We start from the raw sequence: 25,255 nt of genomic DNA on the forward strand, positions 1-25,255 counted from the left end.
AAGTTTATACAGAAAAGTGATTAATAGAACAACCCACGTAAACTGCTAAAGGTGATAATTTTAAAAAAGTTACAAAATTTGGCAATACCATTTCACACCAGTGGCATGGATAATTTTGAGCCCTGTGTTAGATCTCTATTACTAGTGTTTTCAACTGTTTCATACTGTAAGTCTTAACTAAAATGTTATTTATTTCCCACTATAACCTTATTTAAGACTTGTTGTCTAGTATAATCCCCATTGGTAATGCAAGCTGTATGAAGGAGAATACAGCTGACCTTGGCCCAGAGTTTAAAGCCCCACAGGGATGACAGCCTCCAGAAGTCTAACAGGGTGGGCTGAGTTATTCGTTGCAAATAATTTATCTGATGAATGTAGTCCTCCTTTCTGCTTAAAATTATTTGTGAACATACAAATTTAAAAAATACCACCACCACCACATTTGTTCATTTGCAGTTAGTTTTGTATTAAATTTTCTCATGCATATTTTGTTTCTGGATTAGATCCTATAAGTAGTTGCTCCACATGATGTTACAGAAGCGTGACCCAGGAACACCTTGGTGCTACCTGGCAGAGGGATACAAAGAGTTTTTCAGGGATCCCCTGGGTCAGATATACACATATTAAGTTTACGTAAGGGAGGCATGCAAGGTCTCTACCAAGAGCCAGTGGCTCACTGGTTGTCATAATAGTTGAAAAATGTTTATACAGAAAATTGTTTAAGAGATACGTAAAATAAGTTCCAAAACTGTTAAAGTAAAGCTTGTCATCTGAGTCCATGTGAGCCTCTGAAATAAATCCATCAACTTACAGAACAATGAACATCCGTGGACACAGGCTACCTGTGTTTAATGTCTTGGCCTGGTGTGAGCCTGAGAATTTGCAAAGACAAAGGAACCCAAAAAATAAGACTCTGAACAGGAGACCTCCTGGGGGAAGACACAATAGTCTGTAACTGCATTAAAAAAAAAAAAAAGGGAAGAGAGAGAACAAGATTCTAGCCCTCACCTAGGAGATAACCTGACAATGGTGGCTTGTCTCAGAAACAAGGGACCACGGCCTGTCTGGCCAGAAAACACTGGCGAGCAATACTTTATGAGATATGAGAATATACTGAAATTAAGTCAAGGCTCTAGAATGCATCTTATGATTTTATTTTATATGTAACCATTTGTTTCCTAATTGCTCTCACTCAAATCTCTATACTTTGTTAAATAAACTTTTACTTGTTTTCACTATAAACGTATCTAAGTGCTGTGGTTAAATGGAGGGGTGACCTGAGGCTATATCTATACCACAGCAGCTACAGCAGCCCAGTTACAGCCCTGCAGCTGTACCACTGTAGCATAGACACCTCCTGCATTGACAGAAGGAGTTTTTCAGCCTATCTGGGTCTACAGTTGGGGTTTAGCGAACCTAACCAAGTCACACACTGAATGACATTTTTCACAGTCATAAATGAAGTAACTAGATTGATCTAATATTTAGATGTAGATCAGGCCTGTATGCATGGGAAGCAGGGATGTAAATCTCCAACACACTAGCTTGTCACACACTAGCTGATCATGTGGACCCTGCTATAGTGTATTAAAAGTTGTTTAAAAAGAAAAGGAGTACTTGTGGCACTTTAAAGACTAAAAAATTTGAGCATAAGCTTTCGTGAGCTACAGCTCACTTCATCGTATGCATTCAGTGGAAAATACAGTGGGGAGATTTATATACATAGAGAACATGAAACAATGGTTATTACCATACACACTATAACAAGAGTGATCGCTTAAGGTGAGCTATTACCAGAAGGAGAGGGGTGGGGGGAACCTTTTGTAGTGATAATCAAGGTGGGCCATTTCCAGCAGTTGACAAGAACCTCTGAGGAACAGTGGGAGGTGGGGGAATAAACAAGGGGAAATAGTTTTACTTTGTGTAATGACCCATCCACTCCCAGTCTTTATTCAAACCTAAGTTAATTGTATCCAGCTTGCAAATTAATTCCAATTCAGCAGTCTCTCCTTGGAGTCTGTTTTTGAAGTTTTTTTGTTGAAGAATTGCAACTTTTAGGTCTGTAATCGAGTAACCAAGGAGACTGAAGTGTTCTCCGACTGGGTTATGAATGTTATAATTCTTGACATCTGATTTCTGTCCATTTATTCTTTTTATGTAGAGACTGTCCAGTCTGACCAACGTACATGGCAGAGGGGCATTGCTGGCACATGATGGCATATATCACATTGGTGGATGTGCAGGTGAACGAGCCTCTGATAGTGTGGCTGATGTGATTAGGCCCTATGATGGTGTCCCCTGAATAGATATGTGGACACAGTTGGCAACGGGCTTTGTTGCAAGGATCGGTTCCTGGGTTAGTGGTTCTGTTGTGTGGTTGCTGCTGAGTATTTGCTTCAGGTTGTGCACCTTAACGTACTGCTGTTTTCTTTATATCAAAGTACACTACAGAACTTTTAGTGCACAGTAGCAGGGTCCACATGACAACTTAACGCACAACAGTCTAGTGCACTGTACATTTATACACTGGCTTTATGCCCACTAACTCTCACTGAAAACAAGTCCTGAGTGAGAGGGAAGAAGCCCCTGGACTCTCTTTCCCCCTTTAGCCCATCCAAGCAATACAGACAGAATCTCATTACTTTTCACTATTTGTTGATGTTCCCTTATTTTCTTTTTCTAATGAATAAAGTACATAATTACCTTTAGGTGTGTTGTGATGCTTAAAAGGAGTTAGACTTTCTAAAAACTCTTGGGTTTTGCTATCCTGTTAGTTGCTCCCTGAATATTATAAAGAATTCAAAAAGTAACTTTTCTTTTGTCTACGTGTTCAGCTTCTTTCGCCCATTAATCTATCAGTTATTTTGGTACTTGGAAATCTGCCCAAAAAAATTAGACCTGATCTACTTATAAATTAGCACCACATTGCTATGGCACTCAGGGGTGTGAAAAATTCACACTCTGAGCACTGTAACTATGTCGACCAACAGCTGGTGTAGATGTGGCTAGGTTGATGGAAAAATACTTCCATTGACCTAGCTACCACCACTCAGAGAGGTGATTACTTACAGAGATGGAAAAACCCCTTTTATTACTGTCGGAAGCATTTACACTATGGTGCGACAGCACCCATAGAGTAGACATGGCCTTAGTATTTGTAATATCATTGCAGGAATGGAGATAAACTTTTTTCTTCCATTGAGAGGTTTATTGATAGGTATAAGATTTAGAACCAAATGCACCTTGTGCCATTATTTACACCAGTGCAAAGTGATTAGAAAGTGAATGTAAAATGCTAACATTCTAATTTGGTAGCATTTTACACCCACTTTGCACTGGTATAATGTTTACACAAGGAGCAGGGCAAAGACCAATCAGGCCCTTAAGGTACTGCATCAGCTCTCATTTTTGAGGGAGGGAAAGGAAGGAAGGAGCACTATTATGTGTTACTAGTAGTATTGTAGACTATTAAAATTAAAATATTTTTAAAATATTTTTTCATCAATTTTTGCAATCTATTTACTTTATGAACTTTGCATTTCTTTAACAGTGAAACAAGACCCGGGGTCGGCAACCTTTCAGAAGTGGTGTGCAGAGTCTTCATTTATTCACTCTAATTTAAGGTTTCGCATGCCAGTAATACATTTTAACGTTTTTAGAAGGTCTCTTTCTATAAGTCTATAATATATAACTAAACTATTGCTCTATGTAAAGTAAATAAGGTTTTAAAAATGTTTAAGAAACTTCATTTAAAATTAAATGAAAATGCAGAGCCCCCCAGACCGGTGGCCAGGACCCGGGCAGTGTGAGTGCCACTGAAAATCAGCTTGCGTGCCATAGGTTGCCTACCCCTGAACAAGACTGATCAGTTTCACTTTCTGATTCTCTAACAAAATACTGTTATGTCTCAGTTTCCAATACCAAAGAGGAATGCTTAAAATTTGAAAAAGAAAATAAATCTTGTTCTCATACAAACAATTCTAAAAAAAAAGTTTCATAAAACCATTCTTAATCCTAGTAGATTTTTTGCTAAATCACTTGGCACATTTAAAAAAAAAAAAAGAAACCTCATAAGTCTTTTCAAACAAAATCGTCTCAAGTCAAATGGGAGCTTGATGTTTACAAGGAATGCAAAATAGAGTCACCTCTTCTATAATCCTGCCTGTACGGTTACTTCCCATGAGAATTCTAGCTACATTTTCTCTGACTGAAATTTGGGATTATAGTCCCCACCTGCAAACACTTATATACACACTTAACTTTAAGCAACTGATTTCAATGTGATTACTCACATGCTTAAAAGATCAGCACATGTATAAGTGTTTGAAGGAACAGGATCCATATTTGAAACTTTAAATATTTTTTAAAAATTGTCTTTTACCTTTATTTGTCAGGCACTTATCATGCTGCCACTTAGGGATCCTTCAAGATACTGGGTACCTCCTGCAAAGTGTTATCTGTTGTGAACCCTTGCTACAGGGAGCTCCTTAAACCATGGCACTGAGACTCAGAGGTGTAATATATAATTGCAAATGTAATTCTTATTGATCAAGTCTACAGCATTTGAGCCTTCACATCATACTCTCTAAACTCACAAAGTTCTGTCCCACCTTGTAATGGGCTCAGTGTAAAAACTGGACAGGAGCATCTGGGTACAGGCCAGGGTCAGATTAAGTCATAAGCAGCTTCTGGAGTCACATGATGAAATTGGAAACTCAGCTTTAATTAAAAAAAAAATGCTTCTACCTAATGCCTACCTAAGTCTGCAAACAGCCTGAAACAGCCGAAAGATGTGAATTGTACCATTCATTTTAACCGAGTCCTGCTGTACACAACCTCTTTGGCAGTGGTAAAGACTGTATCATTTCTTTTTAAAAGGTAATACTAAGGAAATTCCTCAGCTACTTGATGTAGCAGCTGCTATGGTTTTAATGCATTTCCCTTTCAGTGCATTATTATATTTGTATACTATCAATTTGTTGGGGGTGGTGATGTAAGAGAAGAACGGATGACACAAAGAATGGGTAGAGACAGAACCAGAACAAAGATAACAATACCTGGGGTATATAAATGGTATATTTTCATTTAGCACATGGCTTATATTTTACCTAGATACCTGATGGACAGATACTGGCATTGATACCAGCAGAAGGAAATCCTTCTTTGCTATTGCTTAATATTTGGCCTTTGGCTTATTTTATTTTAGTTTGGTAAAACCTTGCTCATCCAGGCTGTTGATTCTTTACTCCATTTCAAAGTAGGCTCAAAACACTTTCATCTCTCAAAGTTATTTTCTTACTCTATGTATTTGCTGTTGGATTATGTGGTAGTTTGACATTTGGTTATGCACAGCATAATGCAGCACTGGAAGGAGGCAACAAGGGCCTCCCAAGGAAAAAGACACATGCCTCAAATAGTCTGCAGTGTGGTGGGCGGGCATACAGGTGGGGAAGGGGAAATATCTCTGGGGAGAGGCATGTCTCTTTCAAATGTGCAGAGACAGGCTTCTCTGTACTTGCTGTCCTGTCCCCGTCAGCTACCATTTGACTCACTTTAAAAGGAACTTTATAGGAACTATAGCTTTCAACTTACTAAAATCCTAACGTATGACCCCTTCCTTTAAATTGCATGACAAAGACACAAAACGAGGGAACACAACTTAAATAATACTGAAGATTTAAAAAAATACAGAAGTGATATTGGATTCATTTTTACCACCACCGAAAGTTTTCTGGAACTTCTATTCCATGGCTCGGCATTTTCCCTGTTGATTATTCCCTGCTGGCTCATGTGAAAAGCACAATAAACAAGATATGACAGCATTTAGGTCTACAAGCAGGATCCATTACCGAAGGGCCAGAAATTCCCTCCCCCTCCTCCTAAACTAGGGGGAGGAGGCATGAAGCTTCTTCCGGCACATCCCTATCAGGTTCTTGTGTGAATGTGTGGAGAGAGAACAGGACAGACAGTTGAATCAATTCAAATCCACTTCCCTCACAGCAGCCAATCAATTCAAATACCCACACCCCAGAGCAATAAATCAGTTCAAAGTACCTCTATGGTCCTCTCTTCAAGGCCATGTTGCACAAAACACCCTGCTTTTCAGCTCTCCCTTTCCTACATACCCTTCTGAAGGCTTAGCCTCTTCACATTTTCTCCTTAGGCAGTAGGGGAGGTACCAGTAGGAACATCTTCACCTCAGGCTTCGGACACGGGGGAACTCAAGGTTTTATCCAACTCCCTCCCTCAAAACTTGAGCAAGAGAAGGGCTGCTGGATAATTCTTCACCCCTCTTTACAAGGCTACTCTGCACATATGCAGACAGACAGCTGCCTCAAGTGCCTCCCTTTCCTGGAGCTACTAGCCCCTACACTGCATTCTAGAACACTCTAATGAGGCAAACACCTCTGAAGAGAAAAGGAGGACTTGTGGCACCTTAGAGACTAACCAATTTATTTGAGCATGAGCTTTCGTGAGCTACAGCTCACTTCACGAAAGCTCATGCTCAAATAAATTGGTTAGTCTCTAAGGTGCCACAAGTACTCCTTTTCTTTTTGCAAATACAGACTAACACAGCTGTTACTCTGAAACCTCACCTGGGAAGAAGGCTAAGCAGCTGGTCTTTATGCAAGATGTAAAGAGAGAAGCCTTTCATTAAATGCTAACAGGATTCCTCTCCCCCCCTTTTTTTTTGGGGGGGGGAAGACTTGTCTGGTTGAAGTCTCATTGGAGATTACTCTGTGGGCCAGTGCAACATTGCCATAATACCTAATGTTTGCACAAGGTGCCAAAACAAATGTTATTATAACTACCAAGATATTAGGAAGATGTTTCTGAAGCAGTAAATACAATCCTAGCAGCAAAAAAATGAAATCTACTGCACTAAATGATAATAATCCAATATAATCACCTATAATATGTAATGTGATGCAGATGAACTACTTGTATTTTGGAGAAATTTGGACCACATCTAGACCCAAACTTTGCAGCACAGACTGACCCACCTTTGTAAAATGCATGTGTATCAACATACTATCCAAACCCTCTTTACCCTGGAAAAGCTCAGATATGGTTCAAATCTCATGGTTAAACCCCATTCTAAATGGTGCTTCATGTGTCAGAATTAGCTAACTCAGAAACTTCCCTAAAATAGCAAGCATTGTTTACCACTTACTCACACAGATTATAGGAACTATAGCTTTCAACTTACTAAAATCCTAACGTATGACCCCTTCCTTTAAACTGCACGAGAAAGACACAAAACGAGAGAACACAACTTAAATAATACTGAAGATTAAAAAAAATACAGAAGTGATATTGGATTCATTTTTACCACCACCGAAAGTTTTCTGGAACTTCTATTCCATGGCTCGGCATTTTCCCTGTTGATTATTTACTGTGAGCCTATGTGGGGTAGAGGTAAATCTCAACACATCTCAGGGGAAACTCCAATAACGCTTATGAAATGTGGAAGGAAGTAATCAGGGGCTGAGCAAACACGGAAAATTTCATACTGAAAGGTAAAAGCTTGAGAGGCGCATCTACAGCTAAAACCGCCCCTTTGTAATGGACGCTCCTGAGTGTAACTCTGGGTGTAGCACAGCCTGACTCACTACACCTGTAAGAAGAGCACAATCCCCTCCAGGTTTTGCTCCATGTCTTCTCTCAGCCGAGGGCCGCCTGCACTCAGGGGCGGGGAGTCTGTTTCGTCTTTAGGGGGACCCATGGCGCTGTCTGTGCCCCCCCGACGCGCCCACAGCTGGACAGCGACGGGGGAACGGGCCCCTGCCCGGCTCCGGCACACAGCATTGACCCACGAGGCAAGCCGGGGGCGGGAGGGGGCGTGGCCTTGAGATGCAGGCGCGGCTCTCCGGTAGGGGGCGTCTGCCTGAGGGACAGGCAGGAGCGGGGCTCTGCAGCAGCAGGAGGAGGGTGGCGTCGCGCGGCGCGATGACGTTATCCGTACGTGGGTGACGTCGTGGCGGCCTCTCTCATTCTGGTCCCGGTCTCGTCCTCGCTGCCGGCTCCGTTGCCCCTCGGCCTGTCTTGCCTGCGCCGCCCCGTCCCTCCGCGATGGCGAACGTGGCCGACACCAAGCTCTACGATATCCTGGGCGTGCCGCCTGGGGCCACCGACAACGAGCTTAAGAAGGTACCGGGCCGGGCGGGGGAGGCTCCGGGCCGGGCAGGCCCCAAGCCGGGAGGTCACGATGAAGCGGGGAGGCCCCGGGCCGGGCAGTCGCGGGCCTTGGCCGGGATCAGACTGGGCGGGAGGCCGGCTGGAGTCCAGGCCTCCAGGCTAGGCCGTGCGGTGAAGCCGGTTGGGCCTGCCCGCCAGGCCGGCGCTGGGGAGGCGACTAGGCCGCAGGGAGGCCAAGGCATCCAGCAGGAAGGAGCTGGGGCGCAGGTGGCCGGTGGGAGGAGGGGATCTTAGACAGGAGTTCTGGGATCCCCGCTGTACCTGAGGGGATCGCCAGGGTTCCCTGCCCTAGAGCCGCCTGCTCTTCTCTCCTCACTTGATGCCCAGAATGGTAACCGAGCACCAGGGGGAGACTCCCCCCGTCTCCTATTCCTCTATAAGGTAGGATCTCCGTGGTGCTCTGTTGGCCGATCCCCTCACAATTAAAGGCTTCAGCTGTAAAACCCGCTGGAGTGCAATACGTTCCAGCCAGTACCAATGTCTGACCTGCTTCAGCAACGGCACAGGCTCCGTTCGGGTCTTCCTGTCCCATCCTTATAGAGCTGATCTTTGCCAGGCTGAAAGCACCTAGGGAAAATAAACAAAGAAGCTGAACAAAAGAGCCTAGAGCTTTGTGATCTTCATTACCCTGTACTCAGCACTGACATCTAAACACTTATTGGTTCCATTTAATGTTCTAGTGTACAAGCCACTCCTCCCCTTCCCACTCCCCCAGAGAACGGCACTACCCATCATTTAAAAACTACACTAGAGCCTTGGCGAAGTAGTTACTATTCACTGCCTGTGATCACAGTAGCAGTACCACCCATCATTGTAAGCGAACTATATATCTCCATGTAATAGCCAAATTTGTTTGAGGTGGGTATTGATCATTATGAAACAACAAAGTGGAAGTGTCTTGATGAAAGGAAGCTATGAGCTGATCATAGCCAAATATCATCAGTCTACAGAAAGAAGCCTGTTTTGGGTATCCTGTTCGTTACATGAATGGAGAACCTCGGAACACAACTGTTTAATACCTATAAAAGCACTTATATAGTCCAAAATATAGATTCAACATTGCTTAAAAAGTACTTTAGCAGTTAATGGTAAGGTTGCCAACTGTCTCTACCAGTGCCAAGAGCATCCTCTCTCATTAATTAGTTTAGACTTAACTGAGTGTCCAAATATTGAGAACATACTTACAAGCTACCCTAATGCAACTGAGACAATGTATTTAGGTACTGTTTTAATCTGGTGTCAAGCCCTTACACCAAAGCAGAAAAGAAAAGTGAAAGCAAAGCAAAATAGCTTTATCATCATGATGCTGGTGAGATGGCAAAACAATCTTCAGTGCTGAATAATTTGTACTAAGTACTATCTTTTATCTTCTAGGGCTGAAGTAGTATGCTAATATAGGCCCAGATCCTGAAAATACTTCTCTGAATAACTATGGACTTGAGTAATTCCATTCAACTAAATGGCTCAAACCACCATGCTAAAAATAGCAGTGGGGCTGTGGTGGTTCCAGCAGAGACTCAGACTAGCCACCTGAGCTCAGACCCAGGAGGTTGGGTGGGCTCAACAGCCCACATAGCTATGTCAGCACTACTATCTTTAGCACACTAGTGTGAGTCTGTCTAGCTAGGCTAGGAGGCTTGCTCCTAGCTGAGGTGTAGACATACCCATAGTGATCTAGTAAAGGTTTGTCTAAACAGGAATGTTATACTAGGATGAGCTAAGGTATGATTTTATTTTTAAACTGATAACTATACTGGTATAACCCCTTACTTGGACATTCTTCTATGCCAGTATAAAAGTGACTTTTTGGTTTTGCTTATATCACATATACCAGAATGAAAGTGTCCACACAGTGAGTTTTACTGGTATACTCCATGTTGACATGGCCTGGGGATTTTGCAGTTGACTTTTTCAGTGTATTCTAGAATATTTGGGTTATAATCAAGGCTCTGTTTTGTTACGCTGGCTAAGTTTTACAGTAAGCATTCATATCCCCTCTTTACATGCATGAATGCAGAATATTTCGTAATTATGCAGTGAAAAGATGGGTCTCTAGTTATAAAGCAGTATCTACTCTTGGGGGATTCTGTGTGACCACGTGCCTGCAGAAAATGCCCCACAGCGCCCCTCCCCCAGCAGAATTCCAGTGCTTCCCTGCAGAAAATGACAGGGAAGTTTGGTGGGCGGGGGGATTGTTCCCCTCGAAACAGAGGTGAGGCATGGGGAGGCACATGAGGTTACATGCCAGAGTGTTTCTGGCCCAGCCCTTGCACTGTGTCAGGGTCAGGTGCAGCGTCACTGCCAAGTCCTTGTGCCGGGGGAGGTGGGGGTCTTCAGGGTGATCTTTCCACCTCATTGCAGCCAGTGGCCTGTGCTCCTCACTGCCATGCTCAACCCACATTTATTTATTGACAAATAAATTTTGCAGAATTTTAAAATACTGTGCGCATAATTTTTAGGTGCAGAATTTTAATTTTTTTTGGCACAGAATTCCCTAAGGAGTAAGTATCATTCTAGTCATCCCTGCACAAAAGAGGGAAATGTGTTCTCTACCCCAAGAGCTTTTAGTTTAAATGAAAATAATACAAATATAGTTCAAATGCAGCATTCTAGAAAAATAGGTCAGTTGAAAATGACGTGGAGATTTTATGTAATACTATACTATAGAAAGGAAAAAACATGTGTAAATCCTTTTCAACACCTTGCTTTTTCTTGTTCTTGAGAAGTTTAGGTCTCTACTCTCTGAGCAGTTAACTTTTTAAAAATTTCTATTTTTAAAAATAGAACCCCGTTGCCAACTCTGTCTGCATATCTATTCAAGGGACACCATCATAGGACCTATCCTTATCAGCCACACCATCAGGGGCTCGTTCACCTGCACATCTACCAATGTGATATATGCCATCATGTGCCAACAGTGCCCCTCTGCCATGTACATTGGCCAAACCGGACAGTCTCTACGCACCATGCATCTGATGAAGTGGGTTTTAGCCCACGAAAGCTTATGCCCAAATAAATTTGCTAAGTCTCTAAGGTGCCACAAGTACTCCTCGTTCTTTATATTAGTAAAGTTTCTTCCCTCTAAATCACAAGTAACTATTGTAACTGATTTGAGACAAGTGTAGTGAAAGCTTCCCCCAACTAAATTCAGCTCCATAACGCTGAAGTGGTAGTAGGAATGTAGGTTATGCTAAGCTGTATGCAAAATATTGTTGCTCAGGTACAGCCAGAAGTGTTCAAAAGGAAAGAAGCAGTTTGAAAACCACTTTTTAGAGATCCTGCTTTACTTCCTTGTGCTACTCTTTCAGAACAATTGCGTTAAAAGATTAGAGTCCACTACTTCTGTCCATATACTTAATTCAAAGTGGCGCTAAATCTTTCTGGAGAAGTATGTAGGGAAGAGAATGAAGAAACTATCTATGTGGGTGGGTTGGTTGGTTGGGTTGAGAACCTGAGGCAGCCATTTTGTTGATGGACTTCTGAGGGGCATGACAAATCAGGACAGGATTTACATCCAGTATGATGGTTTAATAACTAGGGTATGCAAATCCATACCCTCCAGCTAATGGTAATCCTCACCCTTTATTCATATTTGGAAATTACAGTTTTAGGTCAGTAATGAATGCTGTATAAAGAATTGGTTGAGTTCAGTTTCAGTGTAACACCTAAACCAGAATACAGAAAATCAACAGTTAAATGCTAGGTTTTGTAGTACCTCAGTTATTCTATGCACTGCATTAATGTGCCAAATCCATAAATGGGTAGTTAATACTGAGTCAGTAAAATAAAACATCAGGTACTTTCTGTTTTATTGCAGAGGACTCTCTTCATTTGTTTTATTCTAGTGGACTTTTGCTTTATGGCTAAATTCTGACCTTGGAATATTTGTATCTGATTATTGACTTAAGTAGGTGCTGTTTGTACACTTACAGGAGATGTTTGTATCGTTCTCTGTAGAGTACAGGTTCAGTTAATCAACTTGATTTATTTTGAAACCTGGAATCCATCACAGACTTAATGACTTGTGTTTATTTTTTTGTCAATTAGGCATACAGAAAGCTAGCCAAGGAATACCACCCTGATAAGAATCCAAATGCAGGAGACAAAGTAAGATTTTTTTTTTTTTATCTTGAAATGTATTTATTTGTATTGCCATTGTATCTAGGGGCACCAAACAAGAGATTCAGGGCCCTGCGATATTAGGACTTGTTCATGTACACAGTAACAAAAAGACAGTGACCCAAAGAAATAATAATCTAGTTTATGAAACAGTCTCTGAAGTGGATGAGACAAATGTGGCCAAGGACAAAGTAACATAAAATGAGTTGCTGTATAGTAAGCAAAAGCCTCCATTCACCGCCTGCCTAACTGGAGTCAGCTGGCTGTGCTTTGAGGCATCATGGGAGAGGTGAATGTTTAGGAGGGAACTGAAGAGTAAGGCAGCAGTTTTGCAGATCTTTCATGGAAGTGTTCTCCACTCATAAGAGATGGAAGTGGAGGTATTTGAAAGAGATGCAAACAATGAATACAGGGCTCACCTTCAAGATAAAATAGATTAGACATGCAAGGCTTAGTTAAGTAACCTGTCTTGAGAAAGAAAAAAGATGTTTCAGTGATGTCTCAAATGTGTTGGGTTAACATGACGGAAAAGTCCTCTTAATATTTAAGAAGACTAGCATATCTGGAGCCATGTTAGTTGACTGTGTAGACTACAACAGGTTATTGTTTTAACAACTGTTGAGGGCTCTTCAGTTGTTAAGCTAACATGATTAAAACATCCATTTTGTCCATCAAGACAGGACCTTAGACTTTGTCTAGATTACAACTTTAAGAGTAACATTAATACTTAGCTAATGTGGTAACCACACATACTTAAATCCCAGTCTTGACAAGGCCTTGGAGGTAAAGATAAGAAGTTTGTACTTGGGCAGTGAAGGAGAAATCAATAGAGAGATGTAAAGAGGATGACACATTCATCCTTCATGGTAAAACAGAAGAAAAGGGTTGGATGCATACAAGCACAGCCAAATCTACCTGTTCTAAAGGTCAAAATATAGACTGCAATAGAATGTTCTGAAGTGGAAGAGTATTTAGGGTTGTACACTCCCTCATGCATAAAAGGATAAAGTGGGGCTATAAATCAGATGCTAGCATTTCCTTTGTGACTGTCTTCCAAGTAAATCTGTTTTTATATATGTAAAAGTAACTTACAGGCTTTTTTTCCTGACTTCTTTTTCAGTTCAAAGAAATAAGTTTTGCCTACGAAGTTCTGTCAAATCCTGAGAAACGCGAGTTATATGATCGATATGGAGAACAGGGTCTTCGAGAAGGTAGCGGTGGAAGTGGTGGAATGGACGATATTTTCTCCCACATTTTTGGGGGTGGATTGTTCAGTTTCATGGGTAGTCAGAGTAGAAGTCGCAATGGTAGAAGAAGAGGAGAAGATATGATGCATCCACTTAAGTGAGTATCTTAATACTATGATTCTTCTCACTTAAGTTTCCGAAAAGATATGGTGAAGGTGAACCTTGTCTGATAATCGTTGATGCTCTAGTGGGCCTCAGTTCATTCAAAAGGTCTACTGTTTCCAACTCAAATTCATTGAAAGCATTACTTCTAGATTTCAGCAAAAGTTAAAAGAAATGGATCTTCCTGCATTAAAAGGTTGCCTTTGGTAGTAGTGTTTTAAAAGAATAATACATGTGGTTGAAACTTCAAGTCTTAAGGTCCATATCTTTATAGTCAGTGTATAAACTCTGCTTCTTTTTATAAACATTTAAATCTTGCCCATTCTTGACTGATTTGCACAAATGACTGTCTTAAATTATTTGATCATAAATATGCCTGAAGTTGTTCAGTGGGACATGTTAGCCTTCCAGCCTCCGAGTAATCTGGTGATATGTATTCACCATCTAACCTGAATGTTTTATTTGGACCTAGAAGTTTGGTCCATGGAGAATTAGTTCCCTTAGAATTGAAAATGACTGTCTTTCATTTCATTGGGAGCCTACAACCTATATGTTTTGTTGGGATCCTGTTGATTAGAAATTCTGCAGCCCCATTCATTAGCTTGTTAATAAATGGTTGGTAAGAATTATTTTCTCTAGTTATATTCTTAACATAACTAGTCATGCATTCCTTAGGTCAGAACATATGGAACAACTTAGTATTCACTAGTTGAATCTTTTGGGGAAGTAGAGTGACGAGTGTGTTATGGGGTTACTTTTTTAGGTATTTATACTCTTATCCTGGGACCAGTGTGAAAACAAGTGCAAATATCTTATGATTTTCCATTAATTATGCAGAGCAGAAATTACTGCCAGCAAATCAGTTGCAGCTACTCATCTTCAGGTATCCTTGTCTTCCATGATAAAAAAAAAAAAATTCTCCGATTTAAAAAAACATAAAAATCCATGTTTTTCTGTGATTAAAATGAAATGCTGAACTTTAGTTTCCCTATCCACTATATATATCATTTGAACACAGTTTTATTGATATATATTTACAATATTTAAATCAGTTTGAAGTCTGAGTGCCTTCAATCACTATAATAAAACAAAATTTATAGAATTGCAATTTGTATTTCTTACATATACCAAATATCTCTGTATTCTGTATTTTCAGAATTTTGTTCAAATGCACAAAATATAAAGTTCCCACTGTCCGCTGAAATGTTATTAAATGTGTAGAATCTGTTTGGTGCACATAAGGTTGTGCTTAAATTTATGTGGCTCTCTTGTGTAAAAAGTTGGGCACCACTGGAATAAGTGACACTGGAATTTCAGTAAAATTTAGTTAATGTGTTTTTTATTTTTTACAAAATATAAAAACTAAAGATTCCCTGTAAAAAAGCAAATTCTGTGTTGTTGTTTTTTTTCCATGGCAAATGGATTTTTAGAATCCCTGTTCATCTTCATAAGCCTACACCATATTTTCACTGCTGTTTTTTGCAGGCTGACCAGCTTCTTTCTGACCTTCACCTCTGCTATTCTGTGGGCTAGGCCACTCCTCGCATTAAGTGCTTAGTGTAATATTTATTTTTGCATGCCAGCTACTTTGTCTAGCAACTAGTACTGTACAAGCAAACTATAAATTAGCTTTTGTATTCTCATGACTCTTTTTAGTTGTTTCTTTCTAAACCCTGACACCAGAAGCAAAGTTTTGCAGTTCAAAATAAACTGAGTTGCATTTATTATTGAGTGATTTCTGAAGTCTCTGGAAATATGCAAAATTCTGAACTAATGTTGTTAGACAATTACTTTTAAGTAGCTTAACTATACTGATAAGACCCAAATGGTTTTAGGTTTTTTTTTCTAGTGCATTAGATACCTTGTAGTTCAATGTTAGCAAATCTGACTGCTAAAGTGGTCATGGAAACATACCAACAGTATATCAACAAAAACACTTTTCCAATGGAAATGAATAAGATAAAATTAAACTCCTAGTGTGAATTCTTAAGGAAAATATTAAACTATAACTATTATCCAGAACTGCTAGGAATTGTCTTCCTTGTGTTAACCCATCTGAGAGACTTGTTTTAGATTTCCTTTAAACCCTTCTTAATTCTTCAGACTAGGCTAATTTGTTTCCTGTTGGCTTTTACTAGACAGCTAACCTCAGCTCTGGCTTCTGACTAATCTAAAGCTTTTCCTTGAAGTATGTACATTTACAGTTGCATAGTTTCTAATGGGATTTCACCAGACATGAAACTGTTCTGCAAAGTTTGACTTAAAATCCTAAAAGATTGGGTTCTCTGTTTTTAATAACTGCTTATCTTAATGTAGCCTTTGTTACAGTGTTGGTGTACAGAATTTTACTTGCTCAAAAACTTCCTGTTTGTCTCTTTTACATATGTCTGGGTTGTTGTTTTTTTTCAGAAGTATTTGTAGACAAGGCTGAAAGTTGCTGTGATTTTTAGTTTTACCCTAAATTGTCTTAGACAATAGCTTGTACCTAAACTAGACTATTAGAATGACTTTTTCCCAAAGTGATTATTGGAATGCTAATACTGGAGAATTTTCTTTATTTTCTAGAGTGTCTTTAGAAGATCTATATAATGGAAAGACAACTAAACTACAGCTTAGCAAGAATGTCCTTTGTAGTTCATGTAATGGGTAAGTTTTATATTTTTCATTAACAGTGCTAGAACTTCTTGGCTGCTTTTACTCTTAAATGTGTTAAACTATTAATTCAAATTGGTATATAGCAATATAGTAATTCGTCACATGTAAGCTAGGAACCGGTTCAAGTATTGAAGCATGAAGATACCAAAATCTAACTTAATGATGCAATTAATGGCGCTCTTTGTGAAATCTTGAAGAGCTGTCCTCTGTATCTCAGTGATAGATTAGCCTAATTGCAACTGACACTGCATCAGTGCAATTGGGGGTGTAAAACGGAAGGTTGGTATTTATTTTCCATATAGTCTCAAAATAACTTCAATTATAATCTAACTGGCACTTTCCAATTTAGTCAGGGTGGGAAGTCTGGAGCTGTTCAGAAGTGTAGTGCTTGCCGAGGTAGAGGTGTACGTATCATGATCAGACAGCTGGCTCCTGGGATGGTTCAGCAGATGCAGTCTGTGTGCTCTGATTGCAATGGAGAAGGTAGGCCAAATGTTTCCTGTGCTTTTAAAAATATTTAATGTGGTTCGAATCTAGGTTCAATAGTAAATTGTCATATCTCATCTGGAGGATTTCTGAATTAGATTTTGTTTGTAATTAGTGAAGTTTGATTTTAGTCTGTCAGGGATATTTCTTCATGTATCAGAACAGGAACAAAATTTGTAGTCTGCTTAGAGGAGGATTGGAACCTGAATAGCAGGTGCTACTGCTTAGAAATATTTGGACATGCTTGCCCCAGTGTCTTGCTGTCTGGTGCTAGCACTGTAAAAAAACATTTACTTTTATGGGATAAATTTAACTTAGCATCAGGATAGATTGATTTAAATCAAAGCATTTTAGAGCAATGTTTTGCATTTGTTCATTTGAGTTATTTTCCAAAAGAGAAGGTGATTGTCATTTATTTGCAACCATTGAAATATGTTGATTGGCAACTATATATAGCCTTCCCATTAAATTGGGTGCTGCTTCTTGTTAACCAGGGGATGCACTATATCTATACACTGAAGCAATTAGGAAACTTGCATTCAAATTTATAGTTTTTATGATGTTAGAAAATGGTGAATGATCCGTTTCTTATTTACTAGACTAATTTTTTACTTGTATCTTTTGTCAATCTCTGGATGGAAATTTGAATTCAATTAAATGCACTAAATGGCTTTATTAAATAAAACTACCTTCAGTGTGCTGGAAATATAACAAAAAAGTTAATGGAAGCAGTTTTGCATTTAAAATTATTAAACAAAGGAAGTATTATCTGTAGTTAATAATTGAATCGATTTGTTTCTGGGGTCATGTCCTTCAAAATTTTAGAACTAGTAGATCTCATCCTCTTTCACCTAGTTTTATTCGTAGTTTGGAAGAGGAAAGCAAGCTTTCCTTCAAACTAGGCACCAAACATACTGCTTGATATTTTTTATTTTAAATTATTTAAATGATTATAGTAAATTTAGGCCTAAACTTACATGTCATCTCAAATTTAGTTTTAAATAGAGTTTTAAAAATAAACCTGTATTTAATTTAAAGTTCTTTGGCTACAAAAATCATTGATAATATTTTGGATCGCTGAGAAAGTGGGATACAAAAATCAATTATTTTTGTATCCACTCTTCTCAGCGATCCAAAATATTATCAATTTATTTCTCTTTCAGAAGCAAGTGTTAAAATCCATATACAACTTTCTGAAAGATGGAAATAGTAGTGTTATATTCTATATTACTTTTGCTGATTTGGGCTCATATGTGGTAGTGAATTAAACATCCTCCGCCTTGCATATATTTCCTGGATCTTTCTTAATTTACAAAACACCACTAATTTGTCTGAAATCTTGTGCTTGTATTACTTATGACGTAATAGCTGAAAATGCTGAACTGCAATAAAAATTTAGTTTTTGGTGGTCTGTTTTTATTCTATAACCAGTCAAACTTTTTACCAAAGAATTGAAAAACAGTGTGGTTTCCTGTTTTTAGCTGCTTTGTCACTTTGCCTGATTTAATGTAAATGCATAGTTCCTGTAGGACTGGACACACCTGCTGCATCCTAATGTTCTGTGCACTTGTTTCACATAGGAGTATGGCTTTAATTTCTGAGTAGCTAAATATCTGAACATAACAATTGCTTCTGCTTGCAGTACTTAAATGGAAGAAGCAATAGGCACTGTACCGGCAACTGAAGCGATGGGATTGTACAGGATATTTTGCCAATACATTCTGGTTATTCTGGTCTACTATAATGAAGGCAGTTCCGTATTAAATATCTGTCCTTTAAAAGTATATCCAAATAAACTAGAAAACAAAAAAGCTCTTAAGAAGTATTGGATATTTTTTGGATAACCACCCTGCAGTCTTCTAGAAGGCAAAGTTCTCCTGTTAAAGGTGAAAGGCAAAGCACAATTGTTTGTTCTTTACTGATTGTCAGGGTGTAAAAAATGCTTTAAGAGTGAACATATACACTAAGAATGTCAGGTCCTCTTTGCAGGAGAACCTGAATGGTGGTGTCACGCTAAGCTATAACTTGACCTGCTGCTTTTTCTCTCTCCTCTCCCCCGTGTTCCCACCCTCACCCCCACCCCCCGGTTACGTGTACACTTACAGTGATGTCTCTCACCATCTGTACAGGTATAAATAGTAGTGTAGATGGTGAGAGACAGCTTAGGTGAGTAGAGTGCCCTACATACCTGAACTGCCAGAGGTAAATACCCTACACCGCTCTCTACACACCCAAGCAGTGCCTCCCACTTTTACGCTGCTATGTTTAGCAGTGTAGTTTTCTCCTGCCAGAGCCTTTCCCCATGGTCTGAAACTCAGCCTCCACACCCCAGAAAGGAGAACTGAATCTTAGTTTCAGTTATGTCCCATTACCATTCAGGTTTCTCAAAGATTTTTCATAGGTTTCCCAAGCAAAATGAGGAAAGGAAGAACCTGACTCCTTGTAACTTTTTGTTTAGGAGTGGAGGGGGCCGTTTTTATTCATGAAGAGCAATAAAAGCCATAGACAAAGCTTATTTTGTCTAGCAGGTTTTCTTTAAATGGTCATGCTGTTTGGAATTGGAAGTCATGGTTCTTGTTCCATCAGGCTTACAATCTGAGTTGTAACTCTTCAAAATAATTTTGTGGGATGGCAGATAATCTCATGCCTCTCAGTGCCTTTTGGGTCTCTTTCTTCTCATTAGGATAGCATTAAATTATTAGCTTTCCCCTTGTGGGACACACTAATAACACTAAACGAAAAAAATTTCCAAAGTGATTTGAGATTGGTTCTCTTGGACACATTCCCCAATGTATGGTGAAATAAGTGGTACTGTATCCTCAAATAAGGAAGAAAAACATTCCTAGATTTTTCAATCCTTCTTTCTCTAGGTGAAGTTATTAATGAAAAAGACCGTTGTAAAAAATGCGAAGGGAAGAAGGTGATCAAAGAAGTAAAGATTCTTGAAGTCCATGTAGATAAAGGCATGAAACATGGGCAGAGGATTACATTTACTGGAGAAGCAGATCAGGCCCCAGGAGTGGAACCGGGAGATATTGTCCTCCTGCTCCAAGAAAAGGAGAATGAGGTAACTTGTGACTTGATAGGTGAAGTAAAGTTGGTGGGTTTTCCTTAGAAATATTTAACTGTTATACACTTTCCTAGATTACTTTAAACGAACAACTGAGGGAGAGAAACTGAACTTAGCATACATGGCTTGTTCCTAGTGGTAACTGCTATAATTCTGAGCTAGAAGGTTCTGTCTGTAGACATGCAGATGAGCACACCAAGCATCCCACTGTCTCAATATGGTCATGAAAAGTTACTCTCCTAACTGAAGCAGGGTTACCCTTGGCAGACTTACCACTATGAATGTCCTGTCCTTGTTGTGCACCTGCTTCAACCCTGGCATACAGTAAGTAAAGCTGAGTATAAAGCCAGCTGATTTTTTGGGGGGGAGTTGGGTTTTTTGTTTTTTTTTGTTTTTTTTGTTTTTCCAAAGGCTATCAGATGAAAATGGGGAATCTCCCTCAATCTTCACTTGCTGTAAACTGTGCTGTCTGCTTCTGTTAACCTAGGAAGTGTGACAAATGCGTTGGGAGATATTAACCCAGATAAGTAGTATGGTCGTGCTGATATTGCACTCATCATAGGACCCCTCCTCTTTTCTACCCAAACTGTAGACCTGCATTTGGCTAGTTGCATTTTTATTCTGTCTTGGCATATTTCTACACAGTATGTACCTTGGAGAATATTGGTTTTCATACATTTGAACTAGGTACTATAAAACTGATTCTGACACAGTACACGATGCTAAATTACTGGAACATGTTAATTAAGGAAAGTTGCAGTATATAGTAAAGTCCAGGAGAATTTTTCCATTCTTTAATGTGGTAACTATTTTTGGCAAAGTTCAGAGTATTAGATGAAGAAACATAAGTGATGGTTCAGTATTGTGAAAACAGCGTATAAAACTATTGTGTGAAATTGTGTGGTGCAAGCTGTTCCTTTTCTGGTGTTCCATAAACACAATGCAGTATTGTGAATTTAAGTTCATACATATTTCAGTAATCAAATTCTAGTCATCCATCAGGAAAGCTTTGAATTAAAAACTGAAGTAATACAGGTATCTGAAAAATCTTTAAATGATTCATGCTGGAGTAGCACTCCAACACCAAAGCACTTGACCCAGCCTCTCCTACAGCTGTCTGTCTGGTTTCCCTGTGTGTTCAGTTGCAACTTTGTGCTCCTCCCAACTTCTTGGCTGTGCTTGGGTGAAGGGAAAGGAAGGCAACTAGGATAAACAATGTGACTTCAAGTGTCAGGTACTGCCAGCACTAATGACAGGTCAGAAATTCCAGGATTTGAAGCAGAGGCCTTCTCAGTCTTGGTCTTTTGATCTAGCTATGTCTGCTGCTGTATTGTCTTGGACAGTAAAACATATTGTGGCTTTCTCCTTTTTGCTATGACCATATTTACTGGTAACTCTGTAGGTCAGTCCTCAGTTGCGTTTTAATAAGCATGTTGCAGTTTAAGAATATATGGACAAAAGATTGCTAGCATAATTGTTAGTGTGGTGGTGAAATGGTGATATTGTGTTTTGTTTATATGAGCTTGAGAGGAACCTAAAGCAGTGGTTCTCAAACTTTTTAGCAACCCAAGGACCTCCATTTTGATTCAAATTTTTCACACACCCCCAGACGCCCTGCCCCCTCTCTGCCCCTGCCCCTCCTCTTCCCCACCTCTTTCTGCCCTCCCTCCCAGCATGCCCTGTCCCCGTTTCTCCCCCTCCCTCCCAGCGCCTGCTGCATGCTGCTGAACAGCCGTTTCCTGGCACGGGGAGGGAGGGGGAGGAGTTGGTCAGTAGGACCCTTGGCCCCAGACATGATTCCATCCCATCCCCTGAGCGAGTCCCCATCCTTCCCAGCACCTCCTGCATGTCAGGGAACAGCTGTTCCACAGTGTGCAGGAGGCATTGGGGAGAGGGGAAGGAGTTGATCAACGGGGCCGCAGCCCCAGACATGATTGCACCTGCTCCTCTCCCTCCCTCCTAGTGCCTCCTGCACACTGCTGAACAGCTGTTCCCCCGGCATGCAGCAGGCACTGGGAGGGAGAAGGGGGAGTTGATCAGCAGGGCCCATGGGCCCTAGTTTGAGAGATGCTCACTAAAGCATTAAATCATTTTGGTACCATAGTTTAAATGTACTGAAAAGCTTGAGGAAAGGTGAATACAGGTCTCCTGTTGCCACTTGACTCTAAGTAAAATCATGGTAGCTAAACTGCATTTGGAGCTTGAGGCCTGAATAGCTCAACTGTGGTACTGAAAAATGCTTCTCAATCACTTGACTTCTTCCAAGATGGGAGAAACTAAGATATTGGCAGGTTCTTAAATTTGGGTTTAGAAGCTGAGAAAATGACTTTTACTTGAATGTGTTCGAGTCTGCAGGTAGAATGAAACTACTAAAATTATTGTCATGGTTGATATGCCAGCTGAGACTATATCTCCTGGTTCCAAAAACTACTTGCTCTTGGGAAGAAACTCTGCTGTCTTCTCACACATGTCAGCATAAAACTGTTGCCATATTTTATTTTCAAGGACAGTGCTGGAGAAAAACAAGTGCTGGAGAAAAACTTTCCAGCAAGTCTTTTTTTGCTGTGCAAGAAAGGATAACTTTGAGGATGAAGTCATGAACCAAGTTTTATATGCTGTTACACTAAATATCTGTACATTGTGAGCAAGCAAGCAGTGAACAACTTCAGGTATCTCTAATGGAGGTGTGAAAGGAAAAAGAAGCAACCTTTCTGGATTCATGCCAATGGGCTAACAATCCTTCATTCACTTCACACCTCTGTAAAAGCCTCATTACAGAAAATTTAAAGCAGCTGTGATCTTGCTTGAATATATAGATGAGTTAAAGCAACTATCCACAACTGGTTTGGGCTTAGTCCTGAGGACTTTGAACAACACTCTGTCTTGCCCCCCCCCCCTTTTTTTTTAAATCTGAAAATAGTGGCATGATCAACAGCTAGCTTCTACATGAACATTTTGAGGCTAAGTGAAATAGTCTTTAAATATATAATTTTGTTACTGGGTCTCCATTGTGTTGTCATTTGTCTTTAGATTAGAAGATCTTTGGGTCAGGGAAAGACTCAGTCTGTTTTACAGTCATAGAGCATTTTACAGCTCTGGTTCCATATTCATTAGAAACAAATTAGAGTCGCAGAAATTAACATCTATATACTATTGCATATTGCACAACATGCAACTCTTAGGACCTGCTTAATTGTGGAAAGCTAGAACTGGTGTAGATCTGTAGTTTGATCTTTACATGAATGCTAACTTTCGAAAGTAGAAATTTTATAGTTTATGGATTTTATTACTTCAGGATTAAATTAAAGATCTGACAGTAATAAGTATTAGAATAAAGATGATGATGATGATTGTCTCATTCTTAGGTGTTCCAGAGGGAAGGAAATGACTTGCATATGACACACAAGATAGGACTTGTTGAAGCACTGTGTGGATTTCAGTTCACATTCAAACACCTGGATGGACGTCAGATTGTGGTGAAATATCCTCCTGGAAAAGTAATTGAACCAGGTAAACCTTGATTTGATATAAGAATTTTTATCTAGATACATGTGTGGTTGTACTATTTGAAATGTTGTATCATCAAATTATTCTCACTTGCATCCGATGAAGTGAGCTGTAGCTTACGAAAGCTTATGCTCAAATAAATTGGTTAGTCTCAAGGTGCCACAAGTACTCCTTTTCTTTTTGCGAATACAGACTAACACGGCTGTTACTCTGAAACCTCTCATGCTCTTGCAACTTGTAGCCACTGTTATAGAAATGCAGAGATATTACTTTGTCAGACGGAAAGCTGGTACAGTACAGGTTTCCGTTAAACTGATTGATCTTTTTCTGTCCTTAATTATAGGTTGTGTTCGTGTAGTTCGAGGTGAAGGAATGCCACAATATCGGAATCCCTTTGAAAAAGGAGATCTTTACATAAAGTTTGATGTACAGTTTCCTGAAAATAACTGGATTAGCCCGGAAAAGCTCTCAGTAAGTATTCCTTCAGTTTGATCAAAAATGTGTTTTTGAGATGTCTTAAGGGCTCATTGTATTGTGCCCCACGCACTTTCTTTCGAGTAGTTATATTTGGATTCGAGTACAGCCAAATTGTTCAATGTAGTTTACAATGCACAAGTGATTTTAAAACTTTCCATTGAAGTTGGTTAGTTTACATGAAAAACCACAGGAGGGTTGGTGTTCTGGGGTGCAGGTGTAATATAAAAGCACTTGAAAACTGCTCTCTTGATATAGTAGCAATTACTAGGACAAATGAAAGAAAGTGGCTGCTGTTTTTATTTCTGACCCATCAGTTCTTGCTGCTTACGGCTTTGTCTATATGAGAAAGTTGTACTAGTGAAAAGGACGGATTTTAACCAATGCAAAGTGGTGCAAACACCTGCTGAATTTTAAGATTGCTAATCCATTTATGATAACTATGTAAGACATTCTTAACCTAACATGAATGCCCCCACAGGAGAGATGTGTGCCAAATATTGACACCTATGCTTTGATATACCACTAACTGTACTCCTTTTATTGGCAGGAACTTGAAGATCTTCTGCCATCTAGACCAGAAGTTCCCACTGTAATTGGTGATACAGAAGAGGTAGATCTTCAGGAATTTGATAACACTCGTGGATCAGGAGGTGGTCAGAGACGTGAAGCCTACAATGATAGTTCTGATGAAGAAAGCACTCATCATGGACCTGGGGTACAGTGTGCCCATCAGTAAACATTTGTCTAAAATGTTGCACAAGGATTTTCTTTCAAGTTTTGCCTGACTTGTTTTCAGCAATCCAGCTGGATTGTATAAGCAATCCAGATGAACCGAGGGACATCTATTGCTGTATGTGTAACCTTTAAATTGGTCTATAGTATCTACAGAGTGTATAATTTAAACTAACCACAAAGCTTACATCTTCATTTTGACTGTTCTGTAGCAGAATAAAGCACTTGAAAGGAAGACGAGACTCCTTTTCATATGGGTTTTAAGTTTGTCCTCGTATCTGTGCTTGATTTTTACCAGTTGTGTAGATTTTAAGTTTCATATTTTAAATTCAAATTCTACATTGTAAAGTTTGTGTACAACTTGTCCTGAGGCTTGGTATTTGGCTGCACCTGCATAAGCTGCAATAGAATAAAGAATTTCATAGCCTGTATCTATCATTTTAGATGCATGGTAAATAAATGGGCTTCACACATAATGGGTTTAGAGCTGACTGGGAACAACAGAAGACTAAATTAGAAGTGGTTGTAAAAGTTTTTTACCATCTTGTGAGGTTTCTGAAAGTAAATAAAAGCAGTTGGTGTATAATATACTCCTTTCCCCTTGTCACACTTTTATTTATCTAAAAGGATACACTAAACTTGATTCTAACTGGTTAGTTCC

The 25,255-nt window shown here is 39.6% G+C and overlaps 2 protein-coding genes across 3 annotated transcripts in view; one reads left to right on the forward strand and one right to left on the reverse strand.

Annotated features, from left to right (window-relative positions):
* Positions 1-25,255, reverse strand: part of LOC140896254 (borealin-2) — a 185,346-nt gene that overhangs the window by 136,272 nt on the left and 23,819 nt on the right. For both annotated transcript variants that reach the window (XR_012154489.2, XR_012154488.2), the window contains exon 10: positions 7,619-8,766. The gene's annotated coding sequence lies outside the window, so the exon portion shown is untranslated. The remainder of the gene's footprint in view (positions 1-7,618; positions 8,767-25,255) is intronic.
* Positions 7,941-25,184, forward strand: DNAJA2 (DnaJ heat shock protein family (Hsp40) member A2). The gene is made up of 9 exons (XM_073307753.2): positions 7,941-8,151; positions 12,247-12,306; positions 13,439-13,662; positions 16,233-16,313; positions 16,672-16,805; positions 19,679-19,875; positions 23,244-23,388; positions 23,729-23,856; positions 24,410-25,184. Exons 1-9 carry the CDS (start codon positions 8,074-8,076, stop codon positions 24,596-24,598), a joined length of 1,236 nt encoding a protein of 411 aa, XP_073163854.1. The 5' UTR covers positions 7,941-8,073; the 3' UTR covers positions 24,599-25,184.

This window comes from Lepidochelys kempii, chromosome 12 (genome assembly GCF_965140285.1).
Source record: "Lepidochelys kempii isolate rLepKem1 chromosome 12, rLepKem1.hap1, whole genome shotgun sequence".
Classification (NCBI taxonomy): Eukaryota; Metazoa; Chordata; order Testudines; family Cheloniidae; genus Lepidochelys; species Lepidochelys kempii.